Source organism: Perognathus longimembris, chromosome 28 (assembly GCF_023159225.1).
Source record: "Perognathus longimembris pacificus isolate PPM17 chromosome 28, ASM2315922v1, whole genome shotgun sequence".
Taxonomy (NCBI): Eukaryota; Metazoa; Chordata; class Mammalia; order Rodentia; family Heteromyidae; genus Perognathus; species Perognathus longimembris.
In genome coordinates, this window is record NC_063188.1 from 14885331 (window position 1) to 14908608 (window position 23278).

Here is a 23278-nt window from a genome sequence, read left to right on the forward strand (position 1 = left end):
TTCCTAGAGGAAGGGAAGTCCCATCCCCAGGTGACGGGTATTCCTGAGCTCCTAGAGACAGGGGTGGGCATTTGGCCTATAGGTTACTGAACCTGTCAATCAAGTGCCTAGGAGTTTCCTGTGACACAGCCCCCTGACCTGACCCTATTTAAGGTGAGATCAGCCCAGGTGCCTTTAAATCATGCCACATGTCTCCATGTTATCCTCCTGTCTCCTGGCTGGTATCTGATCACCATGGCGTCCCAAGTCAGCTCTCTACTGGAGCTGAATTGGTTTTTTTTTTTTTTTTTGCCAGTCCTGGGGCTTGAACTCAGGGCCTGAGGACTGTTCCTGAGCTTCTTTTTGCTCAAGGCTAGTGCTGTACCACTTGAGCCACAGAGCCACTTCTGGCGTTTTCTATATGTGGTGCTGAGGAATTGAACCCAGGGCTTTATGTATACAAGGCAAGCACTCTACCACTAGGCCATATTCCTAGCCAGTTGGTATTGGTTTTGTTTTTTTCTTCTCTCTCTGGCCTGTCTCCTGACAGTGTTAAGCGTATTTGTGGGCTGCAGGCCTTTGTAACAACTGGTTGTCTGCAGACAGCTAATGCTCTAATAAAAACTGGAAGATTCGATGATCCTTCAAAATGTGGCTTCTTGGATAATTTACCATATAATATTGGGACAAAAGGCCTTGAGGGTGATCTGTGCTTAGGAGACGATTGTAGTGTTATAATGAAGCAATGGGGGGACAGTGCCCGTTTGTCTCGGATTAAATCCTGAGGCTGTGCTGTGTGACTTTGGGCACATCCCTAGTCGTCTCTGGGCTTCGGTTTCGTCAGTGATCCTATCAGTTTGTGTTAGATGGTCTCACTGCTGTCTTGTTGTTTTATGCGTGCATTCAGTCAATCTACCCTAGTAAATGCAGCTTTCCTGCAGGTATGGGGCTTGGTGAAGGCGACCCAGCAACAACACAGTCATTAAGAGTGAGCCTTTGCTCTGTAAAGGCTCAGATTCTGCTTCCCTGGTGTGTGTGTGTGTGTGTGTGTGTGTGTGTGTGTGTGTGTGTGTGTGTGTGTGTGTGTTTGGTCATGCTTTCTTTTCATGCTGACTTACCTTTGGAGAAAACGCTCCCGCTTCCGTTGCAGAATGGAAATTGGCAAAGGGAGAGGGAAAGGCTCCCCTTTGCGCCTTTGCTATTTTAGGGGAGGTTGACATTACGAGCCCAAGTGGAGGTGATGCGTTCTGTGGAGTGACCTCTGTTCTCCAAGACGCGAGAAAACCCGGGCTCGAGCTGTTGTGGCGTGAGGCATTATTATATAAATTCAAGCTCGCTCCGGATTCTTAGTACCCTGAGTTGCCTGAAGGGGGGAATGGCAGTGCCTGCGTGTGCAGCCCGGGCGCTCGGGCCGCCGCTGCAACCGGAGCGCGGAGCGCCCGCTCGCACCACCTGTCCCCGGCGGCATTCCAGAGCACAGGCCGAATTGGCAGGGAGCCTGTCGGGATCGGTGGCGGCCGCCGCGCGAGCGGACCCTCCTAGGGGTGTGTCTCACAGATTCAACTCCCAGCCGCTCCTGGACGAACCCCTCAAGGCGTCTTTCTCCCTGGCGGGAGCTGTGCGCGCCCCTCTCTTCACGCTGCTGCCCCGAGGCCGCCGCAGGCGGATGCACGACTTCAGGCGACGCTGGGACCTGGGCTCCCTCTGCCGGGCCCTGCTCACTCGGGGCCTGGCCGCCCTGGGCCACTCACTCAAGCACGTGCTCAGCGCGATCTTCTCCAAGATTTTCGGCCCCTTGGCCAGGTAGGTTGGAGGCAGAAACGGGGCTCGCGCTCTTTCGATCGGGGGCCGTAGGGGGCGGAAAGGCACTGAGGACGGGGGTGGAAAAGCAGGGGCCAGGGGAAGGAAAGGCTCAAAGTTCCACTTAGGCGATTCCGGTGGGTGTTTGGGGGGCTCCGGGTGAGCACGCTGCAGCTCCATCTGCACGGATCCGCGGGCAAGGGCAATCGAGCGTCCCCGCTTGCTAGTCCGCCTGCGGGGTGAGCGCCTTCCCGCAAGGGAACTAGGAACCCCGGGCTCTCGGCTCCGGAGAGGCGGCCACCCCGGTGGGTAAGCGGGCGCGCGCGTGGGGATCGGAGCTTCGGGACGCTTGGGGACAGAGTCCTGCCAATCAAGCAGACAGCCGTGTGCGTCCCGAAGGGGGAAGAGTGGGGGGGGGGTGTGTGTTGGGGGGAGGGTAAACTCCACTTGGGAAAGCGGGATCGAGCTGTGAGCCCCAGAGGAGAGATCTACGAACCTGGGGTGTCGCACTGGGGGCGTAAGTTGGGGACTCAAGTGATCGGGACCACAGCAGGTCCTGCGGGAATGACTTTTGGGGCGGTGCGGGGGGGGGGGCTATGAAGAACCTTGGCGGGGGGAGGGGGCCGGTGGCCAGAGAGGAGTGGGGTGTGTGTGTGGGGGGGGCGGTGGTGTGCGGCAGAAGCCACAGCGCTGAGCTTGCCGGGAAGAAAGCGAGGCAGGGCGCCGCCGCCGTGGAGTAGTCGGTGCGGAGGGGAGGGGGCCGGGGCAGCGCCGAGGGGCGGGGGCGGTGCGGGCCGCGGGGAGCGCGGGCTGAGCTGCGGGGATTGACGTAACGAGCTTGGGTTTCCCCCCAGCGTCGGGAACATGGATGAGAAATCTAACAAGCTACTGCTGGCTTTGGTGATGTTCTTCCTATTTGCCGTGATCGTCCTCCAGTACGTGTGCCCCGGCACAGAATGCCAGCTCCTCCGCCTGCAGGCATTCAGCTCCCCGGTCCCGGACCCTTACCGTTCGGAAGACGAGAGTTCCGCCAGGTTCGTGCCCCGTTACAATTTCAGCCGCGGTGATCTCCTGCGCAAGGTAGACTTCGACATCAAGGGCGATGACCTGATCGTGTTCCTGCACATTCAGAAAACGGGGGGCACCACTTTTGGCCGCCACTTAGTCCGGAACATCCAGCTAGAGCAGCCTTGCGAGTGCCGAGTAGGGCAGAAGAAATGCACTTGCCATCGGCCGGGTAAGCGGGAGACCTGGCTCTTCTCCAGGTTCTCCACGGGCTGGAGCTGTGGGCTGCACGCCGACTGGACCGAGCTGACCAGCTGCGTGCCCGCCGTGGTGGACGGCAAGCGCGATGCCAGGCTCCGGCCATCCAGGTGAGCGGATGCTGCTGCATCACAGCCCTAAGTGCCCTGCGCCCAGGGGAGGGGCACACTGGCTGGGCTGATGGTGGGCAGATGCTCCTGGCACCTGTCTAGATCCTAGGGCACACCTTGGTGCCCTGGCCCTAGTGTCTCTGCTGAGCAGGTGCACTTTGGCGTCCATCTCAGCCATGCTGTCTGGGCCTCAGGAAGCCTTTCAGCGGCACCCCCTCTCCCCCCGCCCCGTGCGAGGACTCCCCATTTGTCAGTCCCAAGCTTGCCTTGCTTGATGGTTGGGAATGCCATAGCCAGGACAAGGCACAGCTCTGATGATCATGGAGACCCCTAAAAAACTATCCTCTGCATGTCTACACCTTCTTCTTCTCTGCACCCTGGCTTTGAAACCTCTTTCCCCTCCCTCTCCCTTCTTTCCCAGCCTTCATCTCTTCTTCCTTCTTTCTTCCCTTTTTGGTTAAAACTCACAAAATGTGCTTCCTTTTTGAGTTCCCAATATTGTGTGTTCCTGATGGCTCATTTTCTTTCCTTCTCCTGTTGCCCTCGCTCACGTTTCTTCTAGTTCTTTCTCACCTTTGAGGTTCTTTCCTCCTGCTTCACTTCTATCCTCTCCTTGCCCCCATGCCCTGCGCTTCTCAGGACAGTAGTGTTCCTTTGCTGTTGTTTGTGGATCCCCTGTCACAACTCCCCCTTCTCAGCCTGTGTCCCTTATTGTGGGCTGCAAGCAAAGCATCTGCAGTGCTTTGCCCAGACTCTAGACCTTGGCTGGGAGGCTTTCCTAGACCCTGTGTGAGGTTCAGGCATATAAGGTGCACCTTTTAAGGTATCAAATGCCTGAGCCTTGGCATTGGGCGCTGCCAGCCTTGTTTGGAGGTTTGTGACACTGATGCAGGTGAAGCTGATTTATGACTAGTCAGTCTGTAGCCAGAAGTAGGGCATTTTCTTCTTTCCAGCTGCAGTGGCCAGTTGCTGGAGGTCATGGATTATGCTGTAAAGGGGACCAAGGGAGTTGTTTTGGGGTGAAGCTGCTCCAGCTAGGGCTACTGTTCCATGGGTATGCTGGGGTCCAGAGTCTGGGGAATAGACAGGGTACATTTTATCACCAAGGAGTCTTTGATTTTGGTCATCTGAGTGAGCAAGGATGTGGCCATGGCTTCTTCCTCTCTATTTGGGTGACTCAAGGGGCCCTTAAAGCTGCTGCTGCCGTGGGTGTTTATCTAGACCCCTCTGGTCTTGCCTCATGAGGGGCTTTCAGAACCCTGGCTGAGGCAATGATTCAGATCAACAGTCCTTGTGGTTTCTTCTTTGTAGCTGCAGCTAATGGAGTCCTTTGATCACTTTCCCTCTTGTCCCGCTGGCTGAAGTTGCTCTTCCCCTCAGCTAACAGTGGCCTTTCTCAAAGGCTTGAATTCTAGTAGAATCTGGTGAACTTTCATTTCCTTTCTTGCCTCACAGATTTGTTTTCCTGTCCCAAGAGAACTTTGGCCCCAGGAAGGTGGCCTCCTTCGTTCTTAGCCAGAATTGTGTAAGTCCTTATGCCAAGAAGATTTCACTATTTAAGATTGTTCCAGACCATTTGACACCATTGAACATCATCTTAGGCTGGATAAGTTTTTGTAGATGTGCTGAGGGTTAGTGATACAAAAACAAAACAAAGCAAAAAACACTGCCCTTTAGGGGAAAAAAATAGGATTCCATAACCACAGCAATGCCAGAGAAGTAAACCGAAGGTGTTGAGGACAGAGGACGCCAGAGCCTCTCCTGGATTTCTCTAGGGTACTTGTGCCTTTACTGATTTTCTTTTTTGAACAGGTAGGTTAGGATGTGATGTCTATAAACCCAGTATTTGTGTTATCTCTAGGAGCTGTTGGGTATCCGTTGTCCTTCAGATCTCCTTTGTAAAGTAACCAGTACTCCTCAAAGCCTCTTGGAATGTGCAAAATCGAAGCAAAATTATTTGTAATAAAATAGGATTTCTTTTTTTTTTTGTGGGCACCAACAGGCTGGTACCACAGTGCCATCTAGTCAAATGAAAACAGAACCGCTTTGGAAAAAGTCCAGACTTAACTGGCATTTTCAGTATTTGCTAAAAAGGAAATAAGATTTCCTAGAGAAACACGTTGCTTGCCTCAAGGGCATGCTTTTTTTTTTTTTCTAGGATTCATTTCTTCCTTTTTCTAGAAATAGGCATGTTAGAATACAGTGTTAGCCCCAGGCACTGAGAATGTCTCAGGATGGTGACAGATTCCCCCCTTGCCGGATCAGTTGTGTGTACCCAGATAATCTTTAGGAAAGAGCTGAGGTGTGCGTGTTTGTATGGGGGCTGGACAGTGGGCAGGGGCGGGGAGGGGAAGGATGAGAAAAATGTGGCGGCAGTAATTCCTGGCCTCAGGGCATGGGACGGTCTGCCATGTGCCTCCCTGCCAGGAGGAAGCCTTTGCTCTGCTGATCAGCCGGCAGCAGCAGCTCTGACAGGCTACTTTGGGAGTTCCAACACCTGGGAATTGGTTCTAGTCCAGCTGTGATCCAGCTGTGTGACCTTGGGCCAGAATCTTTGTGGAAAGTACGCCCTGGTTGAGAAACTTTCGTTTTGTTATCTTGTTTTTCTCTGTAAGTGTATACTGCCTTTTGGAGGAAGGCAGAGGGGACAAAGGGGCCCACAGTTAACCGAAGAGTATAAAGTCCAAAGAGGTTCAAGGTCGTCATCAAGGTCACCAAGATGTTTACTGGTAAAATCAGAATCTAGTTTGGTCTAACTCCACATCCCTGGCTCTTTGGACTGAACCTCGATGAGCAGAGATTTCAAACTCACAATGAGATGTTTCCTATTAGCAATCATCGTAGAGTGAATATTCCATACTTGGTAGCTGATGTTATAGCCTACTCATTGTTATCATCAGTAAATTTGCACATGAGGATTGAGTGATTGGACTAGAGTTGCCACACCCTTTAGGGAAAGAAAATTTCTTTTTTCCTTTTTCCTGCCTTTGTTCCTTTCTTCCTTCTTTCCTTCCTTTCTTCCTCCCCTCCCCTCCTCTCCCCTCCCTCCCTCCCTCCCCCCTTCCTTTCCTCCTTCCCTCCCTCCCTTCTTCCTCCTTTCCTTTTTCCCTTCCTTTCCTTTCCTTTCCTTTTTCCTTTTTCCTTCCCTTTCCGCTGGTCCGGGGACTTGAACTCAGAGTCTAGGCACTCTCATTGACTATTTGTGCTCAAGTCTAGCACTCTACCACTTGAGCCACAAATACACTTCTGGCTTTTGGGTTGTTAATTGGACATGAGTCTCACAGACTTTCCTGCCTAGGCTAGCTTTGAACTGTGCTCCTCAATTCTCAGATTCATGAGTAGCTGGGACTACAGGAGTAAGTCACCAGGGCCCAGCTCAGGAGAGCAGTACTCCAGAAGTTTTATGCTCATCAGGAGTAGGCTTTGTGGCTAGAGTGAAAAGACTCTGGCCTCTCACTGCGGTGTCAGAAACCCCTGCAGGAAAAGGACACCTAGGGCCAGATTGCTGAGCATCGGGTAGGAGCCCTCAGCAGTGATGCAGACCATTTCCTGACCCACATTCATTCATCCATCCTGAGGGAGAGCCCACGAGGCCCTTATGGCCGAAACCTAGCTCTGTGGATGGCAAAGTGCTGGGGTAATAATAAATGCTCAACAGAAGTGACTGTGATCACATTGCTAATAGAGGGAAGACAAGAGGGAGGAGAAGAGAGGACAAGAGACTGGCAAAAGGCATAATTTGTTAATTAAAAGAATATTTCGTAAACACAAATTAGAAGCTCCATTTCATCTGTTCTGTTTCCCAGTATGTTGTGTGAGGTCAAAAATAAAAAAGAGTCCTGCTCATTTTAGAATTGCTAAGACCATTTTAAAAATGTATCAAAACATGGTTGCGTACCAGCTGTTAAAATTCCCCAATTTGACAGGCTTTTCTCAGGCCAAGTTTCCTATGTTTGTAGTCAACTCTAGCATGCCATTCGCTCTGTGTGGGAGGAATTCAGAACTGGGAAGGAAATCGCACTAGCCCAGCTCTTTACTTGGTGTGCTGCTGGCTGGCACGCAGGGACGTGGTGACATCATAGCGAACGACTACAAGTGAAAGGATCTGATTGGGTTCATCCTGTATTTTAGCATCTCTAGATGTGTGTGTGTGTGCGCGCATGTACGTGCACGTGCATGTGTGTCAGCAGCCACATGGAAGAGGAACTAATTGTTATCTAAAATCCAGTAAGGTATCATTGACTGGAAAGCACTAAAAGGTTTTTGTTTAGATGGAGAAAAGCTTTCTCTTTTCGGGTCATCCATTCAATTAAGAATGTGGTAAAAGCATTCGTTCTTTTTATCCCCTACCCCCTATTTCTTTGAAAAGGTGCCTCTAGTCTAAAAGAGCTACCACTATGGAGTACATGTGCCTCATCAAGCCTGTACTTGCACTCTTTCCTTTTTCTTGGTTTTGCAGGCAAGATGCTATAACTTGTGGTACAAGATACGGAAAGGAATGAATGGCCAGCTAGCTACAGGCAGCACAGCTGGACTTGCCATCAAGTAGGCTAGGGTGCTTGGGCCCCTAGCTTCACTTAGTTGAAAATACCTGCCTGCCCTCCCTCCCTCCCTCCCTCCCTCCCTCCCTCCCTCCCTCCCTCCCTCCCTCCCTTCTTCCTTTCTTTCTTGTTGTGGGGCTTAAACTCAGGTCCTAGGCACTGTCCTTGAGTTCTTTTTGCTCATTGCTAGCTGTCTACCACTTTGAGCCACAGTGCCACTTTTGCTTCCCTGGTGGTTAATTGAAGATAAGATGCCAAGACTGGCTTTGAACCACAATCCTCAGCTCTCAGCCTCTTGAGTAGCTAGGATTAGAGGTGGGAGCCACCAGTGCACAGTTGAGAATGCCTTTTTACAGCCGTCTTGTACTGATGGTTTTTGCATCATTGTAATCACATATGTGACTTTGGACCATGGTGTCACAGCCTCCAGTCCATGGATATTTGGTAGCATCAGAACTTCTTTATCTTCTGGGTAGGAAGCACCTTCTTCCTTCAGGTAATTCCCACTTCCTAATATTTCCACTTCTTCCCAAACTATCACCACCAGTGAAGGAGCAAGCACTCACCCCAGGAGTCTGTGCAGAATATTTCATGTTCAAAACCATAACACCGTTGGGTGCAGGTGGCTCATGTCTGTAATCTTAGCTACTGAAGCGGCTGAGAGCTGAGGATTGTGGTTCAAAGCCACCTCAGACAGGAAAGTCTGTGAGACTCTTATCTCCAATTCACAACTCAAAAAAACCAGAAGTGTCTTTGGCTCAAAGTAGTAGAGAGCTAGCCTTGAGTAAAAGAGCTCAGGGACAGTGTCCAGGCCCTGAGTTCAAACCCCACAATGGACAAAAATCCAAAAGCCGTAACACGATCTCACCTATTTTGTGTGTGTAGGTGTGTTCTGTGGGCATGTAGGTAAAAGAAGAGAGTATCAGCCAGGCAGCCAGATAGACACAAAGAGAAATCTGCCATGACAACATTTGTACAGTGTCAGCAATATTTGCATCCTTTGTGATGGACTAACAGAGAGCTACTCAGAATGAAGTTCTCTTCATAACATTTTAGGTTACTGGCGTTATGTTTCATTTAAAATCTTAAAGCTTATCTTGTGTGGGTATCAGACATTGCTTGTGATAGTGCGAAAATGACATTAAAAGAATAGTCATGCCTTCCTTCTGTCATTAAACAATGTTTTATGAAACTGTCCATCATATTCCAGAGGGAAAATATGTCATGCTTTCTCTTCTGAAGCTTCTAATAGAACAGAACAGTTTGGTACTTTAGATATTTAATAAAGAAGATGGATTCTGTTTGAAAACAAATCTGAAAATCAATAATGCCTTTAAAATGTCAACTGCTTATCAGAATATATTAAAAATAAGAAAAATTCTGTCTGGTTGGTTGTAGTTTAGGTCGATTCAGCAAACCTGGTGGAATAACTATTATCTTGCCGGCTTGGTGCTCACTGTTGGAAGAGATTAGACCCAAGACTAAGCCAGGAAATCCCAAATCACTATCTTCAGTCTCAAGGCCATAAACGTAGCATGTGAAGCGTCCATTTGTGTCTTGTGGACTGGTTTTGGGAGAGGAATGCTGTGATTTGAGGATATCCTTTCTCTTCCTTTGCCTTCAGTGGCCTCTCTGCAAATGGCAGATTAAAACTAGATGCTGAGCCAGGCATTGGTGGCTCAGGTGTGCCATTGTAGCTACTCAGGAGGCTGAGATCTGAGGGTTGCAGTTTGAAGGCAGCCTAAGCAGGGAATGGGTCTCTGATCTCAATTAAGTAGCAAAACCTGGAAGTGGAGCTGTGGCTCAAAGGATAGAGTGCTCGCCTTGAGAAAAAAGAAAAGGCTTAGGGCAGCCATCAGGCTTGAGTTAAAACCCCAAAGTGGGCACACACACAAAAAAAAAGCAAAGCAAAAATATCTCCTTGATTTCAAGATGGTAGAGGAACTGGTGTCACTTGCCAGAGCAGAGTGGTGATTTAATGTGGATGGGGCGATGCCTCGACTTTTACCAGACAGGGCTTGTAAGGAGATGGGAAATGGACTCTGAGGATGATAGGATTTAGTTATATTGTGGGAAATGCTTGAAGCCAGTTAATCTGACTTCACCACTAGCATTATTATTGAAATGATAGAGGCAATTCACGTATGGGACTTGTAGCCAAGAAAAAGAATATTCGAATAGAGGAAAAGATAGACAGTGATGATTACTTCAAAATGAGAAATGTTCATCTGTCAAAGAGAAAGCCTAAATGAACAGGCATATGTCAAACTAGTGAAAACATGTACAACAATTATAACAGACAAAAGGTGGAAATCTTTCCTGCACAAAGAAATCCTATGAAATGATGACAGAAACAGTGGACATGTCTGGACAATCTACAGCTTGAGCCCCACAACCAGCTCACAGGTGTGAAAACCTATTCACATTCACTGGTGTGAAAGAGATGCAAGTGTAAAGCCAGACACTAACCGGGTATTGGTGCTCATGCCCCGAATCCTAACTACTCAGGAGGCTGAGACCTGAAGATTGGGATTCAAGGTTAGCCTAGGCAAGAAAGTCCATGAGATTCTTATCTCCAGTTAACCACCAGAAAACCAGAAATGCAGGCACTAGTGGCTCATGCCTAATCCTAGCCACTCAGGCTGAGATCTGAGGATCATGGTTCAAAGCCAGCCTGGGCAGATAAGTTCCTGTGACTTATCTCCAATGAACCACTAGAAAACCAGAAGTAGTGCTGTGGCTCAAGTGGTAGAGCCCTAGCTTTGTGCAAAAGAACTCAGGGACAGCGTCCTACCCTTGAGCTCCAGTCCCACTACCCAACATCAATCACAACAAAAAGGCCATGAACTGCTTGGTGGCTCACACCTGTAATCCTAGCTACTCAGTAGGCTAAGATCTAAGGATCACAGTTTTAAGACTCTATCTCCCCTAAACTATGCCCCCCCCCCCAAAAAAAGCTTGACGTTTAAGCATAGGGTACTTCCTTAAAAAACAACAACAACAACTATCTTGTCCTTATTATAAAAGTCAAAACCCAATCTCTGTTAGTAAAAAACAGAAAAACATTAGTGGTCACTGCTGACAAGAATGTGGTTAATATCATAATTCTTATAAGATTTTTGGTGGGAATGTAACTTGAATAGAATATTCAGAAATGTATTTCTGTGCTCTATAACTTCTTTCCTGGGACTTTTTTTTCTTTAAGAAATGTTTCATTTTTTCTCTATTAGTGTCCATTAGTTGTGCCAAATAGTGGGTTTCATTGTGACCTATTCATAAATGTATGGCATGAGCTTTATTCACATTACCCATCCACCTGCAGATCCCTTTCTGCTTTCCTTGGATTTTCTTGACAATTATAGTCTTATACATATTTAACATTCAATCCTCATTTATTTATTCAACAAGTATTTATTGTGAATCTGCTGTCCCAACATTTACATGCTATGAAGAAGCAATGTGAACTACTAGGCAGACATGGTGTCTACCTCCATAGGTTAAGAAAGCTATACAGAAGCAAATCCTCCCCTCTCCACGAAATGAGTCTATTTCATTTCAAAGTATTTTGTGGGAAAATGGTGCCTCATACCTGTAATCCTAGATACTTAGGCTGAGATAGGAGGATTGTGGTTCAAAGCCAGCCAGGGCAGGAAAGTCCATGGCACTCTTATCTCTAATAAAACACCAAAAAGCCAGAGTGGAACACTTGTGCTAGAGCCCTAGCCTTGAGCACAAAAGCTCAGGGACAGTGCTCAGGCCCTGGGTTCAAGTCCTAGAACTGGTACCAAAAAAAATTGTCATAGTGAAACCAGTTATTTTGTACAATTAAAATGTGTGATTAAAAAGAAAAATAATTCAAAATTATTTATCTTTCAATAAAATTGATTGTTGTTAAAGATGAAGTGTTTATGCCAGTACTAGGACTTGAACTCAGGGGCTAGATGCTGTCCTTTAGGTTTTTTTCACTCAAGGCTGGTGCTCTACCGCTTGATCCAAACTTGCACTTCTGGTTTTTGGCAGTTAATTGGATATAGCAGTCTCATGGTCTTTCTTGTTCTGGTTGGCTTTGAACTGCAATCCTCAGATCTCAGTCTTTTGAGTAGCTAGGATTATAGACATGAGCCACGAGTGCCTGATCCATGGGTCTCCCTGAGCTTTGGTGTAAGACTAAAACATCTCAGGGGTTAGTAAGAGGTTGTGCCTCAAATATCCACCAATAAGAGCTCAGGTCATTTTGGAGAGGTACATATTATTGGGCAGCATCTTCCTAGACTACTTTCACTGCCTAAACTCCATTACCCTTACTTAGTTCACTATAAATTAAGTTGATTAGAGCGCTTCCCCATTCATTCTGGATGTTTTTCTTCATATACGTATTGAGTTGCCTGATCATGTTGAAACTGCACACTATGTACAAGTTATTTTGACAGCATAAAGAATGTCTTTCACAGTTGAAAAGCTAATATTGACATTCCCTGATATATAAAATGAGACGTTTAGTCATGGAGTTTGGAAAGAAAGGCATGGATGGGAATTCCCCACTTTCCATTAAAAAGTAATGAATAACCCACTTAAGGATATATGTCATGTAAAACAGTTTCATTGTTAGCTTAGAGAAAGATTTGACTAAACTTCAGTGAAGTATTTATTGGAAAAAAGCTTCTCTATGTCTACTAGATATTGGACATTACAAATTATTCAGCTGGTCTTACTGCATCTCATTAGTTATTTTTACCATTTTGCCTCAAAGAACAGTGTTGAAGACTTTGACACATTTCAGAACATTACACTAAATAAATCTGTCTTGCAAATTCCACTGTGCTTTTTCTGGAATATGATAAATATTCAAATATAGGCACACATACAGATCCAAAATAAAATTCGATACATGCAAATTCTGCATAAATTTCATATTTATGACTTAACAATACTTTGAACTTGTTATCCTATGATATAAATGTATCAAGTATGAGCTCATGGGAATTACCAGTAAATATATTTTTTTCTGATTAAACCATGGGCTTCTTTTTCAGTCACAATTGAAACTTCAGTTCTGGGTTATATTATAAGAGAATAATTTGCACTTCATTTACTTTGAATTGTCAAGAATTGCATTCTTTGCTGATGTAAATGTCTGCAAAGAAGACTTTTTCTTCAGTTTGATTGCTTTTTAAATTTTACTAGCAGAGATGCAGGGGTGAGCTTGAGAGAATTGCTCTATATCATGTGTGAAGTTTAGTCCCAACGAATCATTCCATATACTTTTTCTGTTCCTACAGAAAATACATTGCACTTTGATTTACATGAAATGAATTAGGGTTTTTTTTTTTTTTTTTTTTGCCAGTCCTGGGACTTGAACTCAGGCACTGTTCCTGAGTCTCTTTGTGCTGAATGCTAGTTCTCTACCACTTGAGCCACTGCACCACTTCCATGAATTAGATTTTATGTGCACCGTTTCTTGCATTAATTTTCCCCACGTCTATACTAATGAGGACAAATCTTCAGTAGTTCTGGTTCACTCATGAAGATTTGGGGCTTTTGCTAACCCTCTTTCAGGAGAGTGCATCCAAGAAGACATTTTTTTGTTTTGTTTTTCTCAAGTAAAAAGATGGATTTATTGGGGAAGCAAAAGTATACTGACTGGCCAGGGTCACGGCCCAGACTCGGGAGCTGGGACCGTGCGCCCCGGGCCGCGTTTGGGGTCGGGTTATAAAGCCAAGCAGACATTTTAGAAATTGACTTCGAAGATGAAGTTACAGCCTAGTAAACTAGAGAGTTGGTTTTTTTTTTTTTTTTTTTTTTTTTTGATGCTTGTCCAGGGGCTTGAATGTATGGCCTGGATGCTATCTCTAATATTCATGGCTCTACCACGTGAGTCGTAGGTCCAATTCTAGATTTTTTTTTTTTTCCTGCTGGTTAAGTGGAGGTTAAGAGTCTCATGGCGGGCTGGGGATATAGCCTAGTGGCAAGAGTGCCTGCCTTGGTATACCCGAGGCCCTAGGTTCGATTCCCCAGCACCACATATACAGAAAACGGCCAGAAGCGGCGCTGTGGCTCAAGTGGTAGAGTGCTAGCCTTGAGCAAAAAGAAGCCAGGGACAGTGCTCAGGCCCTGAGTCCAAGCCCCAGGACTGGCAAAAAAAAAAAAAAAAAGAGTCTCATGGACTTTCCTGCCAGGACTAGCTTCAAACTGCGTTCTGTAGATCTCAGCCTCCGGAATAGCTAGGATTACAGGCATGAGCGCCAGATGAGATGTTGAAAAAGAAGCCTTTTATGATTGTAGCCAATCATTTATTACAATAAAGAATACTTTATTAAAATAACCCAGTAAATGATACAGATTATGCCAAAGGATGAAAATCTGAACTATGGCTCTAAATTGTATTAAGAGCCAAAAGTAATGCATAAAAATACAGAAATGATTGTAACACACATTATGCCAGCACTAATCATCTAGCTACATTGATATCAAATAAAATAGACTTTAAGGCACACCTGTAAAGCAGAATTGTTCTTTCGGATAAACAATCACGGAATAATATTTAAACATTCAATTCTTCCGATAAAAAATTTAAACTTGTATACACTTAACACCACAGTTTCAAGATGAATAAAGTAAGAGTTGACAGAACTGTAAGGAGAAATTATGCAGTCTATTGAATTCCTTCAGAAATCGATTAGAGGAAATGAACAAAAATTGGATTACGCTACTGTAGATTAGGACAACACAATTAACCTGTATAATGTGGATAATGGTATATGATTGTGTGTGTCAATACACATCCAATGCACTTGTAGGTGCATAAATTGGATAAATATGCAGTCTTCTTAAGGGCATGTGGAAGACTTTGAAAATGTATCATATAATAAATCCTAAACTTAGTCTGGAAAAAGTTGAGTGAATATACATTTTCTTTCCCTCCCTCCCTCCCTCCCTCCCTCCCTCCCTCCCTCCCTCCCTCCCTCCCTCCCTCCCTCCCTCCCTCCCTCCCTCCCTCCCTCCCTTCCTCCCTTCCTCCCTTCCCTCTTTCCTTCCTTCTTTTTTTTTTGTTGGAGCTAGTCTTGGGGCTTGAACCCTGGCACTGTTCCTGAGCTCTTTTGCTCACAGCTAGGGCTCTACCACTTTGAGCCACAGGGCCACTTCTGGATTTCTGGTGGCTCACTGGAGATAAGAATCTCATGGACTTTTCTGCCCGGGCTGACTTTGAACTGCCATCTTCAGATCTTAGCCTCCTGAATAGCTAGGATTACAAGCATGAGCCACCCATGCCCCTAAGAGTGAAAAATTCTTAAGTCTTAGACAGAGGGAAGTTCTAGAAAGCAATGGTTTGATCCAGGGAGTTTTGTGTGTGTTTGTGAGGATTAATATGAGTATTTGGGGGTACCTAGGCTGTGAGCAAAGCACATGTTTCTTCTCATTTTATACTCAGATCCAACCCTCTGTGTGTTTGTGAGGATTAATATGAGTATTTTGGGGTACCTAGGCTGTGAGCAAAGAACATGTTTCTTCTCATTTTATACTCAGATCCAACCCTCTGAGGTAGATGTTTAAAAAGCCCATTTAAAGATGAGAAAGCAGAAAAAATGGACAAAATATATGCCCTGCCCAAATCTATACAGCTAGACAGTATTACAGCTGGCATTTAAAACAGAAGTCACAAAAAACAAAGCACCAAAACAAAAGAAGTTCTGTTAGAGAAATGACTTGTTCAGGTAAAGGAAATGACTTTATAACTCTATTTTCATTTCTACTTCATGTGGGCTGAAACCATGGTAGTTGCACAGTTCAAGATTTCTTAAAGGCATGCCACTTCTGGAATGTTGCTGGTTGGCTCATTATCCGTGTCGGTCGCGTTGCTTTCATTGGTCATGACCTGCTGACTTGTCTCTCTAAGTGACCATTGTCTTTTTGCCACCCTCGGCCTGTATGGCACTGCCTTTGGGAAACTGGTGTAAATGAATTCATCCTGGGCGGCTGGCTCATGTCATCTGGAAGCTAAGAAGCCAGTGGAATAAAGACATTTTTTCTGAAGATGAAGCAAGAGGTTCCAGAAAAAATCCAATGAATTATGGAGCCTGTTTTTATCCCAGGAGACAGGAGGAAGATACTATATATTGTTATTCAAAGAAGCAAGTGAGGATTACAATTCCTAAAGGATTGGCCATGGAAAAGACAGCTTTAGAGCAAGAGCCTACAAACCCAGTAGCCATTTTTATATTATATTAGCATGAGTGAGTAAGAGATTAGGTTGAAGGCATGGAAAAATGGCTAAGATTTGCCCAGTAAAACCAGGCTACAGTGACCTTGGATGCTAACTACTTAGGCTAAGTTCCAAATTAACTAGCAAAGCGTCTTGAGGGCTGATAAAGCAAGGTTGATATTTATCAAATTTTTTTTTGCCAGTCCTAGGGCTTGGACTCAGGGCCTGAGCACTGTCCCTGGCTTCCTTTTGCTCAAGGCTAGCACTCTACCACTTGAGCCACAGCGCCACTTCTGGCCATTTTCTATATACGTGGTGCTGGAGAATTGAACCCAGGGCTTCATGTATATGAGGCAAGCACTCTTGCTAGTAGGCCATATTCCCAGCCCTTTATCAATATTTTTTGTGATTGGTTTGGCCAAAGGTGATAAGCAGAACATTGTAAGAGTGTCATAGGCCTCCTGCAACTCACGAAGGTAATGTTGAAGCATATTGTGGTGATGATGTACAGTTAGCTATTAATGAAAAAGGTCAGTAAACAGTAATGGGCCCATAGAAATGATTTTAGCTGTAAAATTATTGAGAGACAATGAGACTAATAGCAGAATATGAAGCTAAAGCAAGATTGTTAAAAACTGCATTATTGTCGGGCACCGGTGGCTCACACCTGCAATCCTAGCTATTGGGGAGGCTGAGATCTGAGGATCGTAGTTTGACATCAGCCTGGGCAGAAAACTCCCCATGAGACTCTTAGCTCCAATTAACCACTTGAAAAACTGGAAGTAGTGGGCTGGGGATATGGCCTAGTGGCAAGAGTGCTTGCCTCGTATACATGAGGCCCTGGGTTCAATTCCCCAGCACCACATATACAGAAAATGGCCAGAAGGGGCGCTGTGGCTCAAGTGGCAGAGGGCTAGCCTTGAGCAAAAAGAAGCCAGGGACAGTGCTCAGGCCCTGAGTCCAAGCCCCAGTACTGGCCAAAACAAAAACAAAAACTGGAAGTGATGCTCTGGCTTAATTGGTAGAGTGCTAGCCCTGAGTTCAAGCCCTGGTACTGCCAAAACCAAAACCAAACAAAAACCCCAAAGAACTAAACGACTGCATTATTGAACAAAGTGGTCTTTGCATATTTCTACTTTTGGATAAAGACCCAGGCTTAGTGTTTGTTCTTTGTGACTTAGAAGCAGAGAGAGAGGGTAGAGGGGTGTCATTTTTAATGTAAGTATGGCGTTTCCCAATATTTTGGCAGTGTTTCACAAGGATGTGCATTAAATCCACATCTCCCTGTCATTTATATGTTTATGAGATTATATACACATGCACACACAAAATAATTAAGCAGGGGATGTGTATTTGACTGTGTTTAATGTCTTAATGCCAATTAGAGGGGGTTAAAAGAAAAGCCTTGCTTTTCTAATCCAATTGCTCCAATGCTTTTTGGTTTATGCACTCACAGAGATAATCCATTTAAAGGACCAGAATTTGCATACATGCCGTTTTGTATGAGACGTGTATTTACCCCAGATGGTTTTTGAAAAATTATTAGTGAGTGACTTAGAGACCTAGATGGTATGAGATCCATTAGGATGAAACAAATCACACGCTTCCATTCTAGAATCTTCTCCTGTAGGGAAGTGGTGTGCATTTGGTATGGGGAGAGGGAAGACTATGTGATTCTAGCATGAATAAAGCTGTTATGAATATTCGTGTACAGGCTGTTGTGAAATGGTCAACGTGTTCATTTCTTTAGGTTGAATGAATGCTCACAAATGTACTTGCTGAGTTGTTTGGTAATTACATGTTCATTTTTAAACTGCCAACCTGTTTTCCCTCATGTATGAGCGATGTGGTTTTTCCTCTTCCTTGCCGGCATTTACTGTCACCACTTTGTAAATTTCATTTATTCTGGTAACATGTGCAGTTGTTAGCTTGTTGTGGTTTTAATTAGTTTTTGCTGTAAATAGCTAATGGTGCTCAGTGTCTTTTCACATGCTTGTTAACCATCTGTATGGCCTAGTTGCCAAAATGTCTGCTCATGTCATTTGCCTGTAGCTTGATTGAATTGTCTGGTGTTGGTTTGTTTTCCTTGGGGCCTGAGCTCTGGGCCTGAGCCCTGTCCCTGAATGTTTGTCCTCAAAATGGATGCTCTACCACTTGAGCCTCAGTTCCACTTCTGGATTTGTGTGGCTAATTGGAGCTAAGAGTCTCCCAGACTTTCCTGCCCCAGTTGTCTTCCAATGGCCGTCCTCAGATCTCAGCTTCCTGAGTAGCGAGGATTCCAGCTATGGGCCACCCTTGGCACCCAGCCCCCATTTATGTTTAAACTGTTGAGTTTTGTGAGGTTTTATGTATTCACTAGTCTCTTTTCAGTTATGTTGTTTCCAAATGTTTTCTTTTAGTCTGTAACCCATCTTTTCATGTTCATATGATATTTTTTTGCTCGAGCAAATCTGATGAGGCTAAAAGCCGGAAGTGGCGCTGTGGCTCAAGTGGCAGAGTGCTAGCCTTGAGCAAAAAGAAGCCAGGGACAGTGCTCAGGCCCCGAGTCCACGCCCCAGGACTGGCAACACTCCCCCCCACCAAACAAAACAAAAAATGTATTGAGCTGGGTGCCAGTGGCTCATGCCTGTCATCCTAGCTACTCAGGAGGCTAAGATCGGAGGATTGTGGTTCGATGCCAGCCTGGGCAGAAAAGTCTGTGACACTCTTAGCTCCAATAAACTACTAAGAAAAAGCCAGGAGTGGCACTGTGGCTCAAGTGGTGGAGCACTAGCCATGAGCACAGAGAGGCTCAGGGACAGTGCCCAGGCCCTGAGTTCAAGCCCCAAGATGGGCAAAAAAAGAAATGTATATGTACCATTTGGAGACTGCCCTTGTCAATAAGACTAAAAGATTACTTGGAAGAATATAAATTGTAGGTATAAACATTTCTCTTTTTCTAAACATTCCTCATACAGATTTATCTCTGAAGGCAACTATATAAAAAAAGAGAAACCTATTCCATGTTCTCTAATTATTGATATTTGTGCTCCGTTAATATTGCTTTTCATTATGTAGTAGTAGTAATAGTAATAATGTTTCTTAAAATGTAATGTACTTACAATGATATATTTGGTCCTCATTTTTATTATTAATACTGTTACTCTTAAAAATAAAGAAAATGTATACTTCTGAAAAAAGAACCAAAACTTGAAGGTTCTAGATGACTGTGCAGAATTCTTCTCAAGAACAGCTGAAGTCAATTCATTGAAATGTGTGGAGAGGTAGCTTGGTATTTCAAGTTCTCTTAGACATTTGCAATTGAGTGATGCTTCCTTTCCTAAGGTTGGCCAAACCTGGACAGGACAGTCCTTGCCAGTGAAATACCCCAAGCAAAAGCCCAGAAGTATTTGGTCAGAATGCCTTGCCTTTCTGAAACTCCTTTGCATTAGGTTAAAGGTCTGAGCTCCCAGCTCCCTTAGTAGGAAAGAGAAGCACCAAAGGAGAGAAGAAAGCAACTTGACCCAGGCATAGCTTCCATCTTATATGCCTGTTGGTCAGAGTCAGTTTTAAGACATTTTGTTTTTGTTTTTCTTTTGATTGATTGTGGCGCTTGATCTCAGGGCCTGGGCACTGTCCCTGAGCTCTCTTGTTCAAGGCTAGCGCTCTACCAGTTCGAGTCACAGTGCCACTTCTGGTTTCTGGTGGTTCATTGGAGATAGATGTCTCATGGACTTCCCTGCCCCGGCAGGCTGTGAAGCTGTGAACTGTGATCTGCCGCATTGTGAGATCTCAGCCTCCTGAGTAGCTAGGATTACACGCCTGAGCCAGCAGTGCCCAGCTCCATTTTGTATTTTTCATTCTGATGTACTTAGTTGTTTTGTTAACTGGATCCTGCGTGTAAGTATTTATCTCTCATTTTATGCAATGAAACAAATCAACCAAAACAAATAGGATCATGAAATCCTATATTTCTCTTTCTTTTTCTTTTGCCAGTCCTGGGGCTTGGATTCAGGGCCTGAGCACTGTCCCTGGCTTCTTTCTGCTCAAGGCTAGCACTCTACCACTTGAGCCACAGCGCCCCTTCCGGCTTTTTCTGTATATGTGGTGCCATGTGGTGAAGAGGAATCGAACCCAGGGCTTTCATGCATGCAAGGCGAGCACTCTACCACTAAGCTATATTCCCAACCCCTATATTTCTCTTTCTACTACATGTATAAACTCTCTCCTATGAACAAGTTCTGTAGTAATACATTTCAAGAGAGCCTTATTTCTGAATCCTTTCAGACTGATGCAAATGGGAAAAGATTTTTTTCTTTTCTTTAAGGCTAAAAACAAGAATGCTAATTAATGCTCTACTGGTGGAACCCAACCCCGGATAATAAAATACTAATATAGACAGGTAGGCATTTTACTCATATCCCTTTGAAGTCACTACCCATTTTTTTCTTTCCCCAGCTTTTAACAACCATTAATCTACTTCCTATCTCTGGCTTTACTTGTTCTGGGATTTTTATCTACATGGAACCAACGATATTGTCCAATTACATGTGATTTCCTTCACTTGGCATAATGTTTTGAGGCTCCTCAATGTGGTGATATATGTCAATACTTAATTTTTTTTCTGGCTGAATAATATTCCATTAAATGTTGTACCATATTTTAGTCATCCATTCATCAGCTAGTATAGATTTGGATTGTATGCACTTTGAGGCATTATGACTGCTATGAACATTTATGTATAAGTTTTAATGTAAATATGTGTTTTCAGCAGTCTTGAGTTGATACATGTAAGGGTAGGACTGAGGAGTTATAATATATATATATATCTTTTTTTAAAATTTAATTTATTTATTAATTGAACACAAATTTTTTGACAAGGTTATATATATATATATATATATATATATATATATATATCTTTTGAGAAACTGCTAGAATGATTTCTACAGGTTCCCAGTTTTTCAAAACCTTCAGTGCTTCTTACTTGTCTTTGTTTTAATTCCAGTGAAATACACATAACTTAAAATTGATCATTTGTGGCCTTTTGTCAATTCATGTTTGTGCACACATCTATATCTGGTTTCAGAATGTTATCATATACCCTAAGTCAGCACTCATGTAACTCTCCATTTCTCTCTCCCAGTCCCCAGCAACCATTAATCTTCATTCCATCTCTATGAATTCCACAACTTTGGATGTCTCATAAAAACGCTGCTCCATAATATATGGACATTTTTGTCTTATTGTTTTTACTTAATGTGATCATTTTTCTCTTCCTTTTTGGGTCCCTCATGGGTGTTGAACTCTGGGCTTGTGCGCTATGTCTGAGCTCTTTTGCCTAAGCATACCACTGGCTCTACCACGTTGACTCATAGCTCCACTTGCTTTTGTGTGGTTCATGGGACTTAACTGCCTAAGCTGACTTTGAACCACAATCCTCATATGTCAGCCTCCTGAGTAGCTAGGATTATAGGTGTGAACCACAAGCCCCTGGATTCTCCACCTCTTTAAAAATGTTTTCATGGTCATGGAGTTTGAATCCAGGAGGCTGTGTTGGATGGGGGGGGGGGGGGGTGGAGCGTGCCTGCAGCTCCCGGAACACCTTAATTATTTTCAGGTAGAGTCTTATGGTTTTTTTGTTTTTGCTACAAATTCACCTCAGGCTGATCCTCCAGACTATGTCTTCCAGTAAATTGGGACCACAGGTGCACACGTCATGTCTGACGAGATCTTCCTATTTTTCTGATGGGGCTGCCTTTGAACCTTGATGCTCCATGTCATGTGGGATTGTAGGCATGAACCACCAGGCCACGCCTTTTCCTTTGATCACTGTTCCTATGGCTTTGTGATGATCCCGGTTTTTGTTGTTGTTTTCCTATCTGGCATTGACTGAGCTACTTGATTGTCTAGATTGTTATTCTTCCGCTTTCAAGATTCTGATCACTGTGCTTGCTTCAGCAGCACATTTACTAAAGATTCTGATCGTTTTTGTCACTTGGCTAATATGTCCATGTGGCTGTGTTGTATTGTTCAACATTTCCCTAACATTCTGATTTTGATTACATTTTTCCTGCTTGTATTTCTCAGCTTGCATAATTACCTATTGAAATATCATCAGGTTTCCCCATCATTTATTCTGTCAGCTCAAGTCCTCTGCTGATACTTTGTGTTTATTTGTTTCTGTTTTTTTTGCCAGTCCTGGGGCTTGGACTCAGGGCCTGAGCACTGTCCCTGGCTTCTTCTTGCTCAAGGCTAGCACTCTGCCACTTGAGCCACAAGATACTTTGTTTTTAGTCATTGTTCTTTTCAACTTCAGTTTTCATTTTAATTTTCTTATCTTATGAGACACTGTTATCTATCTTTTACTTCTTCAAGCATGATTTGTAGTTTGTGCATTGATTTGACATCTGAGGCCTCTCACAGGTAGTTTTTGTTGTTTGCCTTTTTCTTGTGTATAAACTGCGTTTGATTTGTGTGTGTGTCTGTGTCTGTGTGCTAGTCTTGGGGCTTGAACTTAGGGTCTGACATTGTCCCTGAGCTTTATTGCTCAGGAGTAGAACTCTATCAATTGAGCCACAGCTCCACTTCCAGCTTTTTGATAGTTAATTTGTGATAACAGTCTCATGGACTTTCCTGCCTGGGCTGGCTTTGAACCAGGGTCCTCAGATCTAAGCTCCTTGAGTAGTGAGGATTACAGACATGAGCTATCAGCTAGCTACCAGCTACATTAGCTAATATTAACATAGACATTTATGCTTGATTTTGACCAATGCTTACATAGTATTAGCTATCGTTCAATGCTTTCCTTTAAAATTGTGTTGTGTCAGAATTTTAATCTATAATTAGGTGGGTGAATAAACAAAAGTGGATATGTTCTATACTGTCTAGAACTGGAAGTCTAGGTCACTTATTTCTGTTCGCTTGAATGATTTAGGGGACTTGGTTAAGCCACTTTAAAAGTGTGTGTTGCACATACCTAATTTTAGCTCAATAGTCTCATGTTGCGAAGTCAACTTCTCAGTATATCCAGGATTGTAGTGGCCTCATTTTCTTTACTTCCAGGGATCCGATTCTAGGGGGTTAAATTTAGGGAACTAAATTTAGGAGTTGGAGACCAGTTCAACACTAGAGTATTTGTTTATCACATTTCAAGATCTGGGTTCAGTCCCCACATTGCAAATTAATTCAACTTCTTATTATTAATCTTTTTTTTTTGGCCAGTCCTGGGGCTTGAACTCAGGGCCTGGGCACTTGTCTCTGAGCTTCTTTTACTCAAGTCTAGCACTCTACCACTTGAACCACAGCGCCACTTCTGGCTTTCCCTGTGTATGTGGTACTGAGGGCTTCGTGCACTCTACCACTAAGCCACTTTCCTAGCCCCTCAACTTATTTTTAACTGAGAG

General features: G+C 44.4%; 1 protein-coding gene across 3 annotated transcripts in view; it reads left to right on the top strand.

Moving 5' to 3' along the window:
- The first annotated feature begins 1354 nt into the window (after positions 1 to 1354).
- The window catches only part of Hs6st2 (heparan sulfate 6-O-sulfotransferase 2), a 260379-nt gene continuing 238455 nt past the window's right edge, over positions 1355 to 23278 (top strand). For 2 of the 3 annotated variants that reach the window (XM_048336354.1, XM_048336355.1), the window contains exons 1-2: positions 1355 to 1782; positions 2634 to 3152. In XM_048336354.1, coding sequence (XP_048192311.1) covers positions 1355 to 1782; positions 2634 to 3152 — 947 coding nt within the window. The remainder of the gene's footprint in view (positions 1783 to 2633; positions 3153 to 23278) is intronic. The other variant, XM_048336356.1, reaches the window with a different exon arrangement.